This window comes from Harpia harpyja, chromosome 6, assembly GCF_026419915.1.
Source record: "Harpia harpyja isolate bHarHar1 chromosome 6, bHarHar1 primary haplotype, whole genome shotgun sequence".
In the NCBI taxonomy this organism is placed as follows: Eukaryota; Metazoa; Chordata; class Aves; order Accipitriformes; family Accipitridae; genus Harpia; species Harpia harpyja.
The window spans coordinates 10,794,594-10,810,704 of record NC_068945.1 but is presented as its reverse complement, the minus strand read 5'-3'; the positions used below and the strand labels follow the sequence as shown (position 1 = coordinate 10,810,704).

Below are 16,111 nucleotides of genomic sequence, written 5' to 3'. Positions count from 1 at the left end.
CTGGCAAATTCTTTCTGGCTGGCTGGGGGAAGTGTTCAGGGGAATCCTGCCAGCTCCTCTTACGGTCTGGAATAGCTCAGATGATAAGCCTCTGCATGTCCTTTGAAAGCAGCAGTTGACTAATAGAAATGCAGAGTACATGTTTAGAGGAAACACGGAGTGCTTAGGTCCTGGCTACTTAAGTCTGACCCAGGAAATTCCTGGTGTTTTATACACCCTGGAATCAAAGTGTATAGTTGTGGTGGTGAACACTGAATTGGTGCTGGGACTCTAGCCAAAGGGATTTGGCTCAGGTTAGGTTGCCAGTGAAGGAGTGGCGTGACCCAGAAATGAGGTGTTGTGGGTGGAAGGTGAGAAAATGTCTATTGAACTCTTCCATACCTCCTGTTAGATACTAGTTAGGTTACTTTGCAGTAGTGAGCGTTGGTGAGAGTGGCAGTCTGAGCACGTTTTAAGTAATCGCAAGACGTTTTACATAGAGTTGTCAGTAAGTTGGCAGCACTGTTGAAAGCAAAAGGCGAAAGTTTACATCTGCATCAGTATTTTATCCTTTCTAATGAGGTGCTAGAGGGAGTAAGGTGTAAGGCAGTTTTTGTTACAGAGATATGTTCAGAAAGAAAACAAATATCACTTTCCTGTGATTTTGTTCCTATTATCTGGGCCAGGGGATAAGCAACAGATTTTAATGATGTATAGTCCCCTATGGATATAGCAGATTGAGGTTCATCACACTAACTATCTAAAAGTTAAATTTCTCTGTTAGTACTCCTACTATAGTTTCCTCCTGCTATAAGTAATGAACAGGCAGAGGTACTTGCAGATACTGGCAGCTCTCTTCTGCCTTAGATACCTGTGTCAGGGTAGGGTGAGTGCCCTTCTGTGGACTGTGGGAAGTCTAGATAACCAACATAAAATAGATGCCTAACTGTGCGGTGGCTGGACTTTGGTGGCGTGAGCGTGTTAGGAAGAACACTGAGACTTGAAGCACACCGGTAGATGGTTACATGAGGGCAAAATGGGTTTTCAACCACGAAGTGCTCCTGCATTGTGAATCAATTAACACATAGCTGTCACAGCCACTGAGAATGGAATTAGGAGAGTTGCAAAAAGAAATCCTGTGGCCCAGCAACAAGCTTAGCATTTGCGTCTGCTTTTGCTTTACCATACCAGAGTCCTAGTTCTGCAGTATATGTTGATGATCATCAATAAACTTGATTTATTTTGCTGGACCTACAGGAGAGCAAGCTGTGAGGACATAGAGGGTACCTTGCCTCTTGTTCCTGGGACAGGTGTTTGGAGATGACTAGTGAAAGCACCTCAGCTGACCTTCCCTGTTAAGAACAGACTCATTTCATCTCAGAGCTGGTGAGATCCTTTCTGATTTCAGTAAGTCTGTAAAACAGGCAAAAGCCAGAATTCAAATATGATGGGGTTAAAGATGAGTGCAAGATGATTGCCATTTAGCTTTTTTCTGTGGCTTCACCAGAGGAAAACAGACTTAAAAAGACTTGGAATTGGAGCTTCTAGTGAAAAGACATTCCAAATTGGATGTGCCTTTCCTTTATTGTAATCCACTTACTGCATTTAGCAAAGTATTTGCATCAATGAAACTGATTTTATAGCACTTAGTACTCAGGCAAGCTTTAAAACACATTAGCAGAACTGCTTCAGAAATGAAGCTTGTAACTGCAAACAGCGGAAATGCAAGTTCAAGGTATGTTTCAGGTAAATGGCTCTGTTTTAATCTGTGATGATTTAACCATTCATTTTCATCTATTAGAAGCCATCTGTCAGCACACAGAAGGATCACTGAACTCAGTTCAGAAATATCTCTGGATACTTGGCCAACTGATCATCAGCTGTTTTCAAAATGATGTTGATGGTTGCAGCAACTCGGGCTGTAAGTGAAGTCCAGTGTCCGTGCTTGACGGTGCATTAAATCATGGCTTTCATCCAAAATTGGACTATTACAGCTTAACTAGTGTATAATTCTGGGTATACAGGGGCAACAAAGAACACACAGTTTTGTCAATGTCCTTTTCAAAGAAAGCTAAAGCAAGGCATTATTTGGCATTTATTGGATTTTTTTCTCCCCCCCTGTCAGCCAGTAGGAAATGTGATATATGTGACTGGAATCTTAATCGTAATCCACCCCCTTTAAGAAATTTGTTTCACTGGTTAATTTCATCCACATTAGACAGAGTAACAGAAGTCTTAAAGGTAGTCAGTTCCTACAAGTTTCATGAAAAACAGCATCTGGAGAGAAGAGAGAGATCAAAACCGAGGTTTCCTATTTTGTTTGGCCTCCTGTTTGGCTGATCAGTTTGTCCTGCTAGCTGGCAGGGCATCAGATGGATGCTTCTGAACCAGGCAAAACTCGCTCTGTCTCCTAAACAACTGATAGTTATAAGATGTGGGAAGCAGTTTCTGAAAAGTGAGACGAAGAAGTTTCTCCTCAAAACAGGGCTTCCTTCAGTTGTAGATCTATTCATGTGTCTTTGATGGGTTAAAGCTTCCCCTCAAGTGTGCAGCTTCATATGCCTTTGAAATATATTGCTCTTTCATGCCTGTTCATGTGATCCTTGTACATATTCTTATCTCTTGTGTAGGCAATGGCTGCCTGGTTACCTACAGTTTTTGCATCAAAAAGTGCTCACAACTGACCAGTGGAGGATTATTTCTCTCCATTTCTGTGGTCTCATCTTTTAGGCATTTCAAGATGTTTAAATCTGTGTAATGGAGGAATTTTTTTTTTTTCCTGGCCAGTTCACCTTCTATGGGAGGGGCATGATTTTAACCGATCAAATTAGTAAAAAGCTCCCTATGGACTTTCTTGGATTGGCGCGTGGGGGCACTTTTGTGAGGAGTGTTATATAATACTTACAGGGCTTTTATCTGGGTTACAGAAGCAGGTGGAGAAGTCACTGTAGTGTGATAATTGACTGCTTAGATCTAGGTGGTATGTATCATCAGTCTAGATATTACAAACTCGAATGTAAGATTAGAGCTGCTCAATTTATTTTTAGTGAATCTCCTTCTTCTGGAAGAATACAGCCATCCTGTGCCCCTGTTGAAGCCGAACATTTCTTTGTGCTTGTAGTGGCACAAAGCAAGCAGCAATTTTGCTGAAAGGAACAAGGGAAGTGGTAAGAACAAGTCATTTTTTCCCCCCTGCAGCAGCACCGTCATGTATTGTAACTTCCTGTCTCAGTTGATGGTTCTGCTATTTTGCAAGACAGCGATTCATTAATTTCACCTCATCTGTGAAAGCTGCTCTCCTCCTGCCAGGTTTATAAGATTAAAAAAAGAAGAATAGCGCATGAAGCAATTAATCTATTCCCCCTGCCCCACTCCCCTTTGCCTCTGAATTCTCTCTGACAAAACTACCAGTTCATGCAGTTGTGCCATCTCATCTTTCTGACAGCCCGCTGTGAGGGCTCTGAGAACAGAGCTGGAAGACCGTCAGATGAGGCTGCTGGCAAATAGCATCCTTCTGTGAGATGCTGTAGACAGGCAGAAGACCTACCATCCCTGCCCCGCAGCTCATGTTAAGTGCAGAAGTCTTGATAGGCTTTTAGGGTCTGGAGCAGCCGGTCTGGCTTCGTGGACTGGAATTAAACTGCCAAACGTAGATGTCTCCATCTAAGGTAGTTGGTCTCTGTGGTCATTGGAGAGGAACTAGGTGTCTCTAATTTGAGATGAATCACACACTCAAAGAAACTATCTCCGCTATGAAGAAGCCTCAGACTGACTTGGATAGAGGTGTTTACATTTCATATACTGTAAATGAAGTGAGATGAACCCTGTATATTCCCTGGGATGGGCCCTCAAACACAGTTGTCATATTTGGGGGGGGTGGTGGTGGCATTTGCAAAGCAAAGGAGCAGTCTGGTGCAGTGCCAGTGAATTCCAGCATCGTGTGAGGTCACTTCTCTTGAGCTGCTGGCCACTGCCCAGAAACTTATCAGCTCATGCTCAAATTCATCACTTCTCAAGGGAATGGGGCTGTTCATCGCAGTTCCTAGGTGAGATGACGAGTCACTGCTGCTGTCTCTTCTGGATGTGGTTGGGGTTTCGTAGGGAACAATACAGACAACTCGGAGGCATCCTGCATGCCACTAGATTTTACTGCATGAGTAATAAAGCAGCGCTACGGTGCTGTTTTTGGTATTGCAAGTCACAACTTGTGGGGGTTTCCTTATATATAGCTCTTTATACATCTGGTATGAGAGTCTTAGAAAAACTTCATCTGACTGAATACTAGAATTCATACTCTGTAATTCATACATTATAATTCATACATTATAATTTGTGTTTCAAAGCTTATAAGCAGGCTTTGTGCATAGCAGTTTAAAGCAAGTTTGCATGAATCAAAATATATTTTTTCTGAAAAGAGGCTAACAATTCTGTGTTTCAGTAGCTTTCCAGATGAAATCTGCTCAGTTTGTAAGTAAAAGAATTGGCAGGAGGAAAGGTAAACTTAAGGCTTGTCAGATGTTCAGGTAGACTTCTATTCACTGAGAAATATCCTGGTTTCTTCTAGTTCATGAACGTTGTTCAAGAACAAAGATGGACCCCGGCAAATTTTGGCCTCATCTGTACTTCTACAATATAAATGTCGCACAGTTCAGTCCTCCTTTGCACTTGCAATATTAATGAAGGTATGGAATAAATTGATATGATGCTATTAAAAGAATCATGTCTGTTTACAGTGGTAGAAAAGTATATCGTTTCAATTACTTTTCTTAAAAGGTAGGGTTTTGATCAAAGAGAGAATGCATAATCAAATAAAGTAACTGTATCTTTATCACACTATCTGAAATTTGAGTTAAAATTCAAAGGAGAATCTGATAGAGATTAAATAATCAAAAATCATCTGAAGATTCAGAGATCGATCTGAGCCACAGTTCAATTTTGAGAGAAGAGAATTTAGGCAAGTTTGGGGAATTACAACGTGTGCCGTGTAATACTGTTGCTACTGCTGTCTTCTGAAAATGGATAGAAGACTTAAGATCCTTGAAATTTTAAGCAATAAGTCTATCTTTGTTTGGAAGGAGGGCAGAAGAAAAAAAACCATTTTCTGTGATACTCTGAACATTTCAGGAAAAAGATATCACTTGTACATTTCCAAAAAAAAAAAAAAAAAAAAAGGTGACAAAATCAGTCACAGATTAGGATGATACGCTGCAATGGCTGAAAGCTCAGATTTTGCCTACTTCAAGGCAGCAGGGTTTGTTTGTATCGGGGCAGGGTAGCAAGGATAGGGTAGCCCAACACACAGGAGAAAAAAGAGAATTTTATATTTCTTTTGCAGTCTGGAAAAAAGAACTGCTAACTATACTACGTGGGTGGCACCAAATGTTTTGTTCAGTGATTTTAAAGTAAATAGTGAAACCCAAAGATACAATATTTTCAGGTTAAATAAAATACTTTGGGCACCTCAAAAAGACCTGGAAGAAAGTTCTAAAGGAAAAGATACTGATGTTGCAGGAAAGATGGAAGTGCTTGATTTCATAATTTCTCCCCCACACTATTGATTTGGCAATTTGTAGCAATTATCCAACAGCTTATAGTTAAAATTTCTTACTCACTTTAAAAAGTCACATACAGGTCTACTGTGAAGCTAATGAAGGTGGTTTTCATGAACTGTCCTTATTCTGAGAAGTATCTGTGGTCTCTGCAACCTCTTTCCTTACATGCAGGTTGTAGCGCCAGGCAGTTCAGTACATGATTTGCTTCTGCTGGTGACCTTTTTATTGTCCAGATGTCTTTCCTCTCCTGAGGAAGATGGGGGAAATATTACATGATCCTTGTAAAGTCCAGACACCAGGAATTGCCGCAGGGGGCATTGAAATAGGCTGAAAGTTTCATAACACGAAACAACATAATAATAAATGCGAGGAGAAAAACTATCATGACTTTAGTCTACATAAAATCTTATCATATTGTAAAAACTTTGGCTGGGAAGTAGATCAGTTTATCTCTCTGTTCTGCTGTGCGAGGTCCACTCTTTTTCATATTTCTCTCTCAGTGCAGTTAGACCTATTCTTCAAGCTTGGGTAACTGGGGGATTTTCAGAAATGAACCTGTGCAGAGCAATGTATTCTTGATTTAGATGTTGCTTTTGGCAAAGGTCTTAATTTTAGTTAGAGGTTAAACTAGTACTGCTTTCCCAAAAAAACCAATTTGGTGTGCTTTTGTGAATATTAAGAGCATTTGCATTGGCTGTTCTCTTATTCCTTTGGTACTTGTCCATGATGTTCTTAGGAGAGCAATTTTAAGATCATATTCCTGAATAGTTGTGCTGAGGGTAGTTTTAAATTTCATCTCAGGTGGGGTGGAGTCTGCTATAGAGAGGAGAGTGGTGCCAAAATACTTGACAAGGCTGAAGCCAGTTTTGGTTTTGAAGTGAAAGAGAAGGACAACGTGGCTCTGTGTTTTGTGACTTGGAGTTCATTCAGTGTGTCCCTTAGCATCCGGTGGTAGCAGAAAGGTGACAGCCTCCTCCCTCCATCTCCCTAGTAAATTCATAGCGGTTGCTTGTGTTCTACACACAACTTTGGTACAGGGGCCGTTAGGTGTTTGAAGCAAGAGTTTGATGTGTATGATATCTGCCCTGATAAAAGACGAACATTACATTCCACTTTCAGTTTCCTTATACTTGCTGTCTTCTGCCCTGCCTAAGGTGCAGGCTAGCATGCCTTGAACGCCTGGAATAGTAAGGTATGTTAAACACCATGAAAACCTCAAAGCCTCAGTGACTTCTTCAAGCTAACCCCCAGTTACAAGTATTATATTGAGCTCTTTGGGAAAGAGAAATTCAATGTATGGGACCAAACCCAACTAACGATGTTTTCACAGAATATTCAGAAGCCAAATGCCAACTGCAGCTACAAGCTCATGCAACCACACTGACTGTAATTGAATCAGTGATTTTGTTGTTATTGAATGACTTCTGTAGCCTTCTGTAGAGCCATAAAATTCTCAGGCTGCCAGCTTGGAGCAAAAAACGGCCACAAGTATAGCCATTATGTGGCTATATGAGAGGACTCTCTTATAGCTGCAAGCATTAGCTACTGCCTACTGTTGGAGATGGGATATGGGGCTATATTTTTTTTATGTTCTTGGATGGTGATGGTCATTGGATGGATGAATTGAGGATGTGTCCAGGTGTGAACTTGCTCAGATTAATTCTTGATCCTCTGCATTTCTTTTAATCACTGATCTGCAAGACAACATTAAAATATTGTTGATAAATTTGTTGGATGAGAAAAGGAGCAGGGCAGCAACTGATCCAGGGGACAGGCCCAGGAGACAGAGCAGCCTGGGTTTCCTGCTAAGCTTCCTAATTTTCAATAAAGCCATATGTGAAATCTCACATTTAGCAAACCAGAGTGCAGGTTGCAGTTACAGATGGATGTCCCCACCCTGGGAAGCACTGGCAGCGAGAAGAGTGCTAAATAGTTAATAGGCCTTGGACGTGGGATGCATGGGTAGTAACAGAGATGTCATTTTGTCCTTGCAGTTGGCAGGGGGTGACTACCCTAGAAATAATATTTCCAGGCTTGGAATATTTAGAGGTGGATTTTGAAAAGGAGGGAATAGCCGCAGGAATGATGGAAAGAGTAAAAAACTTCCAAAGCGAGAAATTCAGGAAACTCCAGCTTTTCCACTCATCAGAGGGGAGGTTGAGATTTGAGAAGCCAGGGATCTCTTAAGGGAGGGGGGAAAAAATAATTTAAAAAATCAGCCAAAACCTGAACTGCCAAAAATTCAAACTCTAAACTGGGTGCAAATTTGTTAAAGGCAAGATTTTAACCATTAAGCAACAATTGTGGTTTTTCCCCTACCACCAAAACTTCTTGCGAGAACATGTGGATGTATTATTCTTACAGAAACATTACGCCGAAGACCTGATTTAGAGAATTTCAGGTTTAGATTTTGAGACTCATAGTGTTGGAGGTGGTCAGACCAGCTGTGTTTCAGAGCCACTGTTGATATTAATCTCTAAAGTATTTCTGATAGGGACATTAGGCTGGGATCCCCTAAGTGTGCATGTGCTGGGAAATAGGTGTAGATGTAGTTGAGGAGTCCATGAAGCTATCTGTAGTCCTCCTGCGGGATACGTAGATGAAATCAATTAAGCAATTGCACTGAAATGGAGCTGTGCAAATCTTCCCTAATGGACCCAAGTGACCACCCATACTCTGGATTTCAGCAGCGCCACAAATCCCTGCTTGTGAGCGAAGGCCTGATGGTTTTGGCTTGACACCAGCTGAAACTCCAAAGGCAGATTCATTTTTTTCTCGGGGTGTTCAGATTCATTTGATCCCAAAGCAAAACATGGGAAGTTGAGGTGAGCGTGAACTGCAATGTAAAGGAGGTTTATGTCAGACCAAATGCTGCAGTCTTGTGCTGTCAGCTCCTGGCTCCATTTTGTAGTCACCGGACATAGGCTAGCATGATACCAGCTAAATCCAAGCAGCTGAGCAGAGTCTGACTGAAGCAATTGGTTTGACCAATTATTTTTATCTCAAACTTGAACCTGAACTTCAGTCATTATTTTAATGCTGCCATTAAAGCCAAACTCTAATGATAAACAATAATAAGTTTCGTGTTACCATTTTTGAGCAATGGTTGAATCAATGCCTTTGTTCAGCATGGGGACTGGTGGCACTTACTGGGATCTGCGGAGCAGCATCAAGCTGTAGCCTCTCCTGTCCTCTCCTCCTCCCGTGTGTGCAGCATCATCCTTCATGGGTCCCTGCTCTGCAGACCTGGATGGGGTCCTGTTCAATGCGAGGTTCAGCAAGTGTGTGTGTGGGGGATTTGCTATAAAACTGCTATCCCCTTGGGGCAGAAAAATGGGTGTTGGTGGTGTTACCAGTGTCAGGGCACCAGTAGGCCCTAATAGCCCTGAACAGCCTCACCTGGGACCCTTACGCCCGCACCCCATATGCTGTGCCATGCCACGCACCCTCTGCCCATCGCTCCATTTAAGATCGGGCGTAAGCCTTCTGTCCTTCATGAAGCTGCCCTCCTGTTGCTGCTGCCTGACAGGTGGCTTCCCATCAACCTGATCTTTTCCTCATTGATGTACTACATCCCCCTTGCATGGGTTTAAAAGGAAAAATTTGAGAGGAAGAATTTTGCTCCCCCTCCCTTTCACAGTGCTGGCAGGGCCTATGTGCTTCGTGTAGTGCAGCATCACAAGGCAGGCATGGCAAAGAGAGCTGGAGAAGTGGTGGTGTGCTGGGGAGGCAGGACCTGCTCCACCTGTGGAGAAGAGATACCTAAAGGGCTGTAACCTCCTGGCTGACAACCCACGCTGTGGAATTGCCCATTTCTGATTTTAGATGTTATATTTGCCAGTTTTAAGCCATTTGGGATGTTTGAACTAGCTACTGAGTCATTATTGCCTGGGACTTGAGTCAAACCAGGGTGAGATTAAGCATTAACTGGCTGCAAACTGAAATCAAACTGAAAAGTTCATTAACTCAAGATGAAGAATAAGTAGATTGGGATTTTTATGCAAGCTCTTTCACTGACTTTATGTATGAATTTAGGTTTAGACTTTGCAAGGATGTCTGGCTTCCTCTCTGCTTTTGGGTGGAGGAGGGTGCACCAGTATTAGCCCTTTGGTCATAAGTTGGCTTTTGAGGCAAATATCCAGATCGTCCCCGGTTTCTGCACTTCAGTAATGCACTCAATATGCTACAGCCACTCACAGGCTTTTTGTGGAATCAGACCAGAGCTGGTCTGCAGGAAATCCCATGGAAATAAGGTAATGTGGATGTAGGATCCTTGGCACCAACTATTTCACTCTGCTTCTTTCAGTGTGCAATGTTTGCTGGTATAACCTCAGCAAATTGTACCACGGGGATATGGCTAATGTCTCAAAACTGCTGCTCAGCTCCCACCTTGTGCACAGGTTGCTGCTTGAGTTGATGCGCAGAACCACTTCAGTGCTAATGCTGCCTTGTAGTTAATGACCTGCTTGGTGCCCAGTTCTGGCTGAAATCTGAGAGGCCTGTAGTGAGATTCTCAAAGTAACTTTTCTCCTGCCTCTCCCACAATTAGGGATTTGTCCATTAAGTGCTCTCAGATCTGAGGGCCCCTGGTACCTTTTCAATACCAATATTCAAGTTGTTTAATTCCCCTCATACACAGGTCTCCTCTGAATTGGAGATAACTTTGAATCAAAGGTGTATTATTTACGTCCTGTGAGGGAAGGAATGCTTGCAGTGAATTGAAATCCTTGGCTAAAAGCTGCTGCAGTTTTGCAAATTCTATGATAACATTTTAGCTGTACATTTTAATCAAGCTCAGCAAATCAGTTCAAACTACCCGATCCTGCAAAGTACCCTGCTTTAGGTTCTCCTTGGAATCCATTCTGCTTTTAATGCATGTTTTCCTATGGAGCTTTTCTCACTTTTTAATCTTGGGATTTGGATCAGAAAGAGAGACTGAATAATGTGAGACTTTTAATAATTATTCTTTTCTGACAGAAAGCACATGTGAGTGCACAAGATTTTTGTGCTAATACATACAGATGCATACTTGAACTAGTGACCTGCCTATCTGTGGACCTTTGAGGAGGCACCTACTGCTTTTTGTAATATGTTTATTAATGAAGGATTCCATGGGAACCAGAAGAATGCATTTTTGGGGAGGGGAAAGAATAGGTATATATATCTAGTCTAATAGATGGAGGGGGTGAGGGGGGAATCATACAAAGAGCTGTTCCTTAGCTCATCAGTTTACCCTGGCTAAGGAAAGATTCATTAATATAAAACATTCCCTAGATACTTTTCCACTGAGTTATCGTGTTATTTTTGTGCTTCTTGCTCAGACCAGACTTCCAGAGAACGTATAAGTTGCAGGGTTTCACTTGGAAATTTTAATTTTGTTATACAGTTGTATAACAAACAACTATATGTAGAGCTGAGGCTCTAGCTGATCTTGGATTACCTTATGCTTTCTTGAAAACGTTGCTGTGGGGATAGAAAATACAAAGAAAAGGAGGGGAAAAGTAGGCAAAAATTTTCTTTCCACTTGACAGAGAGAGAAATAATTTTTCAAAGGCTGCAAACTGGAGTTTGTGGACAGCCAGAAAAATCTCCACTCTCAAATCTTTTATTTGGAACAATATTCCATATCTGTCTTAAACTGTTTTGCAAGGGTTATTTGGCAAGGGATTTCAAATTTCCTCTAGTTTGATTTTCACAGTTCTGTGATGAAGGCTTTATTTGGGCATCAGCAGGAGGATGATGTGAAGCCTTTCTGTGGTGGGTATACATAGACCCATTGGTGTTTCTAGGAGCGGGAAATGCTGCTCTGGCTAACACATTGCTCTGTTCTGCTCAGAGGGAGAACAAACCAGCTCTGCAACGGGCAGTCTAAGGGAAAACAGTTCCAGAATCACAGAACCGCCAAGGTGGGAAGGGACCTCGAATGATCACCTGGTCCAACCTTTCGTGGGAAATGGAGCCTAGATGAGATTATCTAGCACCTTGTCCAATTGTGTCTTGAAAGCCTCCAGAGATGGGGACTCTACCACATCTCTGGGGAACTTGTTCCAGGGAACGATTGTTCTCACTGTAAAAAATTTCTTTCTTATATCAAGACAAAACCTCTCCCAGTGCAACTTGTACCCATTGCCCCTTGTCTTCTCCATGTGGCTCCTTGTGAAGAGAGAGCCTCCATCTGCTTTGTAACTGCCTTTCAAATACTGGAAAACTGTGATGAGGTCCCCCCTGAGTCTTGTCTTCTCCAGGGAGGAAAGATCTAACTTCTGAAGTCCTTCCTCATAAGGCAGGTTTTCCAGCCCTTCGATCATCGTCGTGGCCCTCCTTTGGACCATCTGCAGTCTGTCTGCATCTTTTCTGAATTGTGGGGTCTAGAACTGGACACGGTTTTGTCCTAGACTTCATTAATTTGGGGTTGACTTACGCACCCGAGCACAGTGATTTCTATCTTTTCTGAAATACTTGTTTATACAGATGGAGGAGTTCAGGTGTATATGAAGAAAACACACGGAAACAAGTTAGTGCTCATAGCACTTCAGTCTGAGCAGCAGCATGCTCTGCGGTCATGAGCCCCGTGCTCTCATAATGTAAGGTCTGGATATTTGGTGGAGCCTCATGCTCTGCAGTGCAGCACCGTGGGGTCAGATGGACAAAATACTGAAATTTTGAGCCATGAAGCACCCTGTCATAAGCTTCTGATTGAGTCCTTGTAAAAATCACTCCCCTCTTTGCCTGTGGGGACAGAGGAGCTGCTCAGCCTATTACTGGGGAGAGCTTACCTTGCAGCTCTTCGTAGAAGCTGACTCTTGACTTACAACAAAATGTGATATCCAGTTACCTTGTGTAATTTGCTTCCTTTTAACAATTTAATCTGCCTGCATGTCATGTGCAAAGGCTACTCTTGGGTACCTGTTTGAGGAGTGGAGTGGACCTCCTGCCCTCAATCCAGCTTCCCGGCGCTTGCATCCTTGCTGTCCCTTGGGAGCCTTCCTCCGCGTGAGGAAGTGTCCCAGGGGCCCAGGTTGTCGGTGGGGGCAGCGCTGCCCTGGAGTGGAATGGAGCAAATCGCTGAACTTCCCCCGCAGGGAAAGCTAACAAATAGCACTGACACCCCCAGGTTTTCTGTTTGCCATGCAACATTTTCAAGCTGTTTCCTTTTCTGCTAAGATTACAACAAATCCACTCTACGGTTTTCATCAAATTTTCAGCTGACGTATGTATGGAAAGTAGTATTCCCACGGCTGCAGAAAACTATTAACTTACAGCAAAATCAATTTTTGATAGGGAAAACCAGTGATTTTTAAAAAAATATCAATTTTTAGAGAAGAAAAGTAGCTGTAAAACTTTAAAAAATGCTAAAAATTTTTAAACATTTCTCTGAATGACTTCATAGAGGAGAACAGCTATATCAAGCATCTTAGTAGTGACTAATAACTGATGTTTTTCTGCCTGCCACTTGCAACTCTTGCAGAGCCACTGGAAATGGCATCAGTCTCTTTAGGATTCCCTTTAAAATAAATGAGAAATGTATATAATAATATATTAATATACTGTAATGGCATAACTCTGCAATGTATATTTTACATACATCTATTACATATAAAACCTAATATGAGCATCACCCTTCCTATAGAGAGCTGCTCCCATGCGGGCTTCGGGAAGGTAGGATATTCCTGCCCTGCAGATGTCTAGAACTTTTCATCATTCTGTATTTTAGGATATTAATTGCTGAGTTTGCTGTGATACAGAATTGTTGCTGAATACAACCTTCAACCACCTCACCAGCTCTCAAATTCCTGCTCAAGCTGAGTAATAAGGATTTGGGGGAAATGAATGTGTAAGAGGATACGTAGTTTCGGCGAGGAAAACAAGAAGTATAATATCCTCTCTCTCTATATATATACACACACAATCATACTGGGTTGACTCAACTTGGACTTCAGTTAGAATGCAGGCTCTAATACTGCTGTGAATGTAGCACAAGGATGTTTAGTAACTAGAGAGAGATGCCAAATTTCTCCATACTTAAGTTTTGTAACTGTAGGGTTTTAGGAGGCCTGCTCTTCATGAATAAGGTTTGATTCTGAATTTTCATATACCTCCGATTTAATTTTCAGAGGAGCTTCTCTGATTTCTGTATGTGTTGGAGACCAGTTTTTTATTCATTAGGATGGGTTTTAAAGGGTGGAGTTTCTTTTGCTGAATCTCTCTATTTCTATGCCACTCAAACGTGAATGGAGGTTTAAAATTTTTACTGTCCATTTCTAAGATTTTCTGAAATAAAATCAGGTTTTCTGGCCATTCTGTAAGTAAAGAAGAGTTCACCCATAGTTCATCCGCTGGCTGGGAAGATGAATGCCTTGATTTGGAGCACCTGAGAGCAGCAGGATCTCAGGTGTGAGGGGTGGTTGTTCGAGAAGGCATGCCAAGGCTCTAATTAATACGGCTCTTTCTCTTTTGGTTGGCTTCACTAGGAAACTGCTGGAAGAATGCTGTGATCCTGGGCAGCTCTTTGCTATGACAAAGCTGAACTCCCCAATGGGAAAGAACCTCTGGTTTGATGGGGAATTTTTGTATTCTGTCACTATTGACAATGCAACTTACTCTCTCTTCCCACAGGTTAGTAACTTTTATTTGTCTTTTCACTTTAAGTATTAATATACTAAATGGTAACATGGTACAAGTGAGTATAAATAGGCTTCTCAAGAAATTTTATCTTAATTTCTCAATACAAAATGGTCTCCTCTGCTTTTTTACTTATATGTTCTGAAAATTGTAAAATGTTTCTGTGCATGTTAATATTTCCCTGGCCACTTTTCAGGTGTGCAGATATACACAAGGGATGAGATTGGGCCACTGGTCTTGATTTTCAAAATGCTAGGTTCTGGCTGTTTTAAGAAGGTGATTTCTGCATTTCAGTCAGTGATCATGCTCACTGGGAGCATGATCCCTCATTTAGGATTGCTTCAGTTCAGATCTGTTAGCTAAGATGTGACAGTGCTTTGTGTGAAGGTGTCCAAGTTACTTCCAAGTTAATGAAGTTTATTGGTGGCAAGCAATGTGAGTCTGGTAACAGAAGCTGACAACTTGACTTTGTTGATTCTTGCTGTGTTTTGAATATTAGAAGTGGTTTGTTGTTCAGCAAAGGTGTTTTGGGTTAAGTGCAGGGTTTCTGAGTGCTGGGAATTTGTAATACTGATCTAGGTGGCTTCTTCTGTTTTTAATTAGTATATGAACTGATGTTAAATAATGAGTTTATATTGAATTTCGTATGTGGAAGGAGAGATGTTTTGTGTGGCTACACATTTAAAGAAAGCCAAACATCTGGATGTATTAATTGATTTTCATGTTACTTTAATGTCTCAAATTAAAGGTGTAGGTATTTATTAAGCCTCCCAGTCAGTGTTGAGTCATTCACACCGGGCTTTTCATTTGTTGCTGTTTCAGTTAAACATGTAGCAGAGTCTTTGTTAAACTCATCCTGCAAATAAAACATCAAAAAGGTGGTTGTTGTTTTTTTTTTTTTTTTTTAAATAGTTTCCAGATCTCAACAACAGAGTTATGGCTTTGAATGAGTTCCTTTTAGTGGAGAAAGAATGAAGGGAAACAGCAGTGTAGAGAAGAGCAGAGGGGAACAGCCACTTTCTGTGTTAAGACATTATCCCGAGGAGTGGTGTTACAGCTGTGTCTTGTTTAGGTTGGAAGTCTGCTGTCATGTCACTGGGCTGTGCCTGTTGCAATGAACCGGTTAATGGACCTCTGCCTCCCTCAAGCTGCTCCCCAGCTGCTGTGGCCCTGCAAGCTCAACAAACAAGTAGATGCTGAAACGTGCATGGCGAGTGTTTTTTTCCTGCAGTGCAGCTGGAAAGGGGCTGCCGGGCTGGGGGGAATTTCTCTCCTTGCCTTTGAGACTGGTAGAAAGTTTATGGTGTGTCGCAAAGTAGCAGCTGTTAATCTTTTTTATGATGATTAGTATGATTTGTTGCAGCAATATTCCACTGTTTATTGGAGAAAACTGAAATCCTTGGCAGAGCTGTGAACTTTGTACCACACAAAGATACTGGCTGCAACTGCTTGAAATGGGCACATCCTTTCTATCATTTCAGAAAAGCCCCACCTGGGCTGGTACAGGGAGGTCGCTATTTTGTGATCGATTTGGGATTTTGGATTTGGTTTTCTTTGGATTAAAACCTAGCACTCTGCCTGGCTATAGTGGTGTCCTACCTCCTCTCACAGAAAAGAGCAGAGTACTGGATGGGCTCCTTCAGAGAGGTAAATGCTGGTTAGAGAGGAATCACGGTCTCAGGAACTCTGGTGGTTCCCAGGCTCCCAAGCCCTATTCTCAAAGTTTTATCAGTTGGCTGGATTGAGAGCGAGGATCTGGGAAGCCTTGGAGAGACAAACTGCTGAGGGACAACATGAGCTAAGGAGTTGGGTGTCTCTTAGGCTTGCCAAGCAGGCGTGAAGATGGCTAGATGCCGCTGTAAGGGCAGTGCTGGAAAAGGTGAATTTTTATCATGCTCCAACCCTAGAACAATGCTAGAAAGCAGCTCTAGGACCAGTGCCAGAAATGCTATTTCTTT

At 42.0% G+C, this 16,111-nt stretch overlaps 1 protein-coding gene across 1 annotated transcript in view; it reads left to right on the top strand.

Moving 5' to 3' along the window:
* Positions 1-16,111, top strand: part of ST8SIA1 (ST8 alpha-N-acetyl-neuraminide alpha-2,8-sialyltransferase 1) — a 136,702-nt gene that overhangs the window by 19,366 nt on the left and 101,225 nt on the right. Inside the window, exon 2 of the mRNA XM_052789667.1 lies at positions 14,003-14,147. Within this exon, the coding sequence (XP_052645627.1) occupies positions 14,003-14,147 (145 nt within the window). The remainder of the gene's footprint in view (positions 1-14,002; positions 14,148-16,111) is intronic.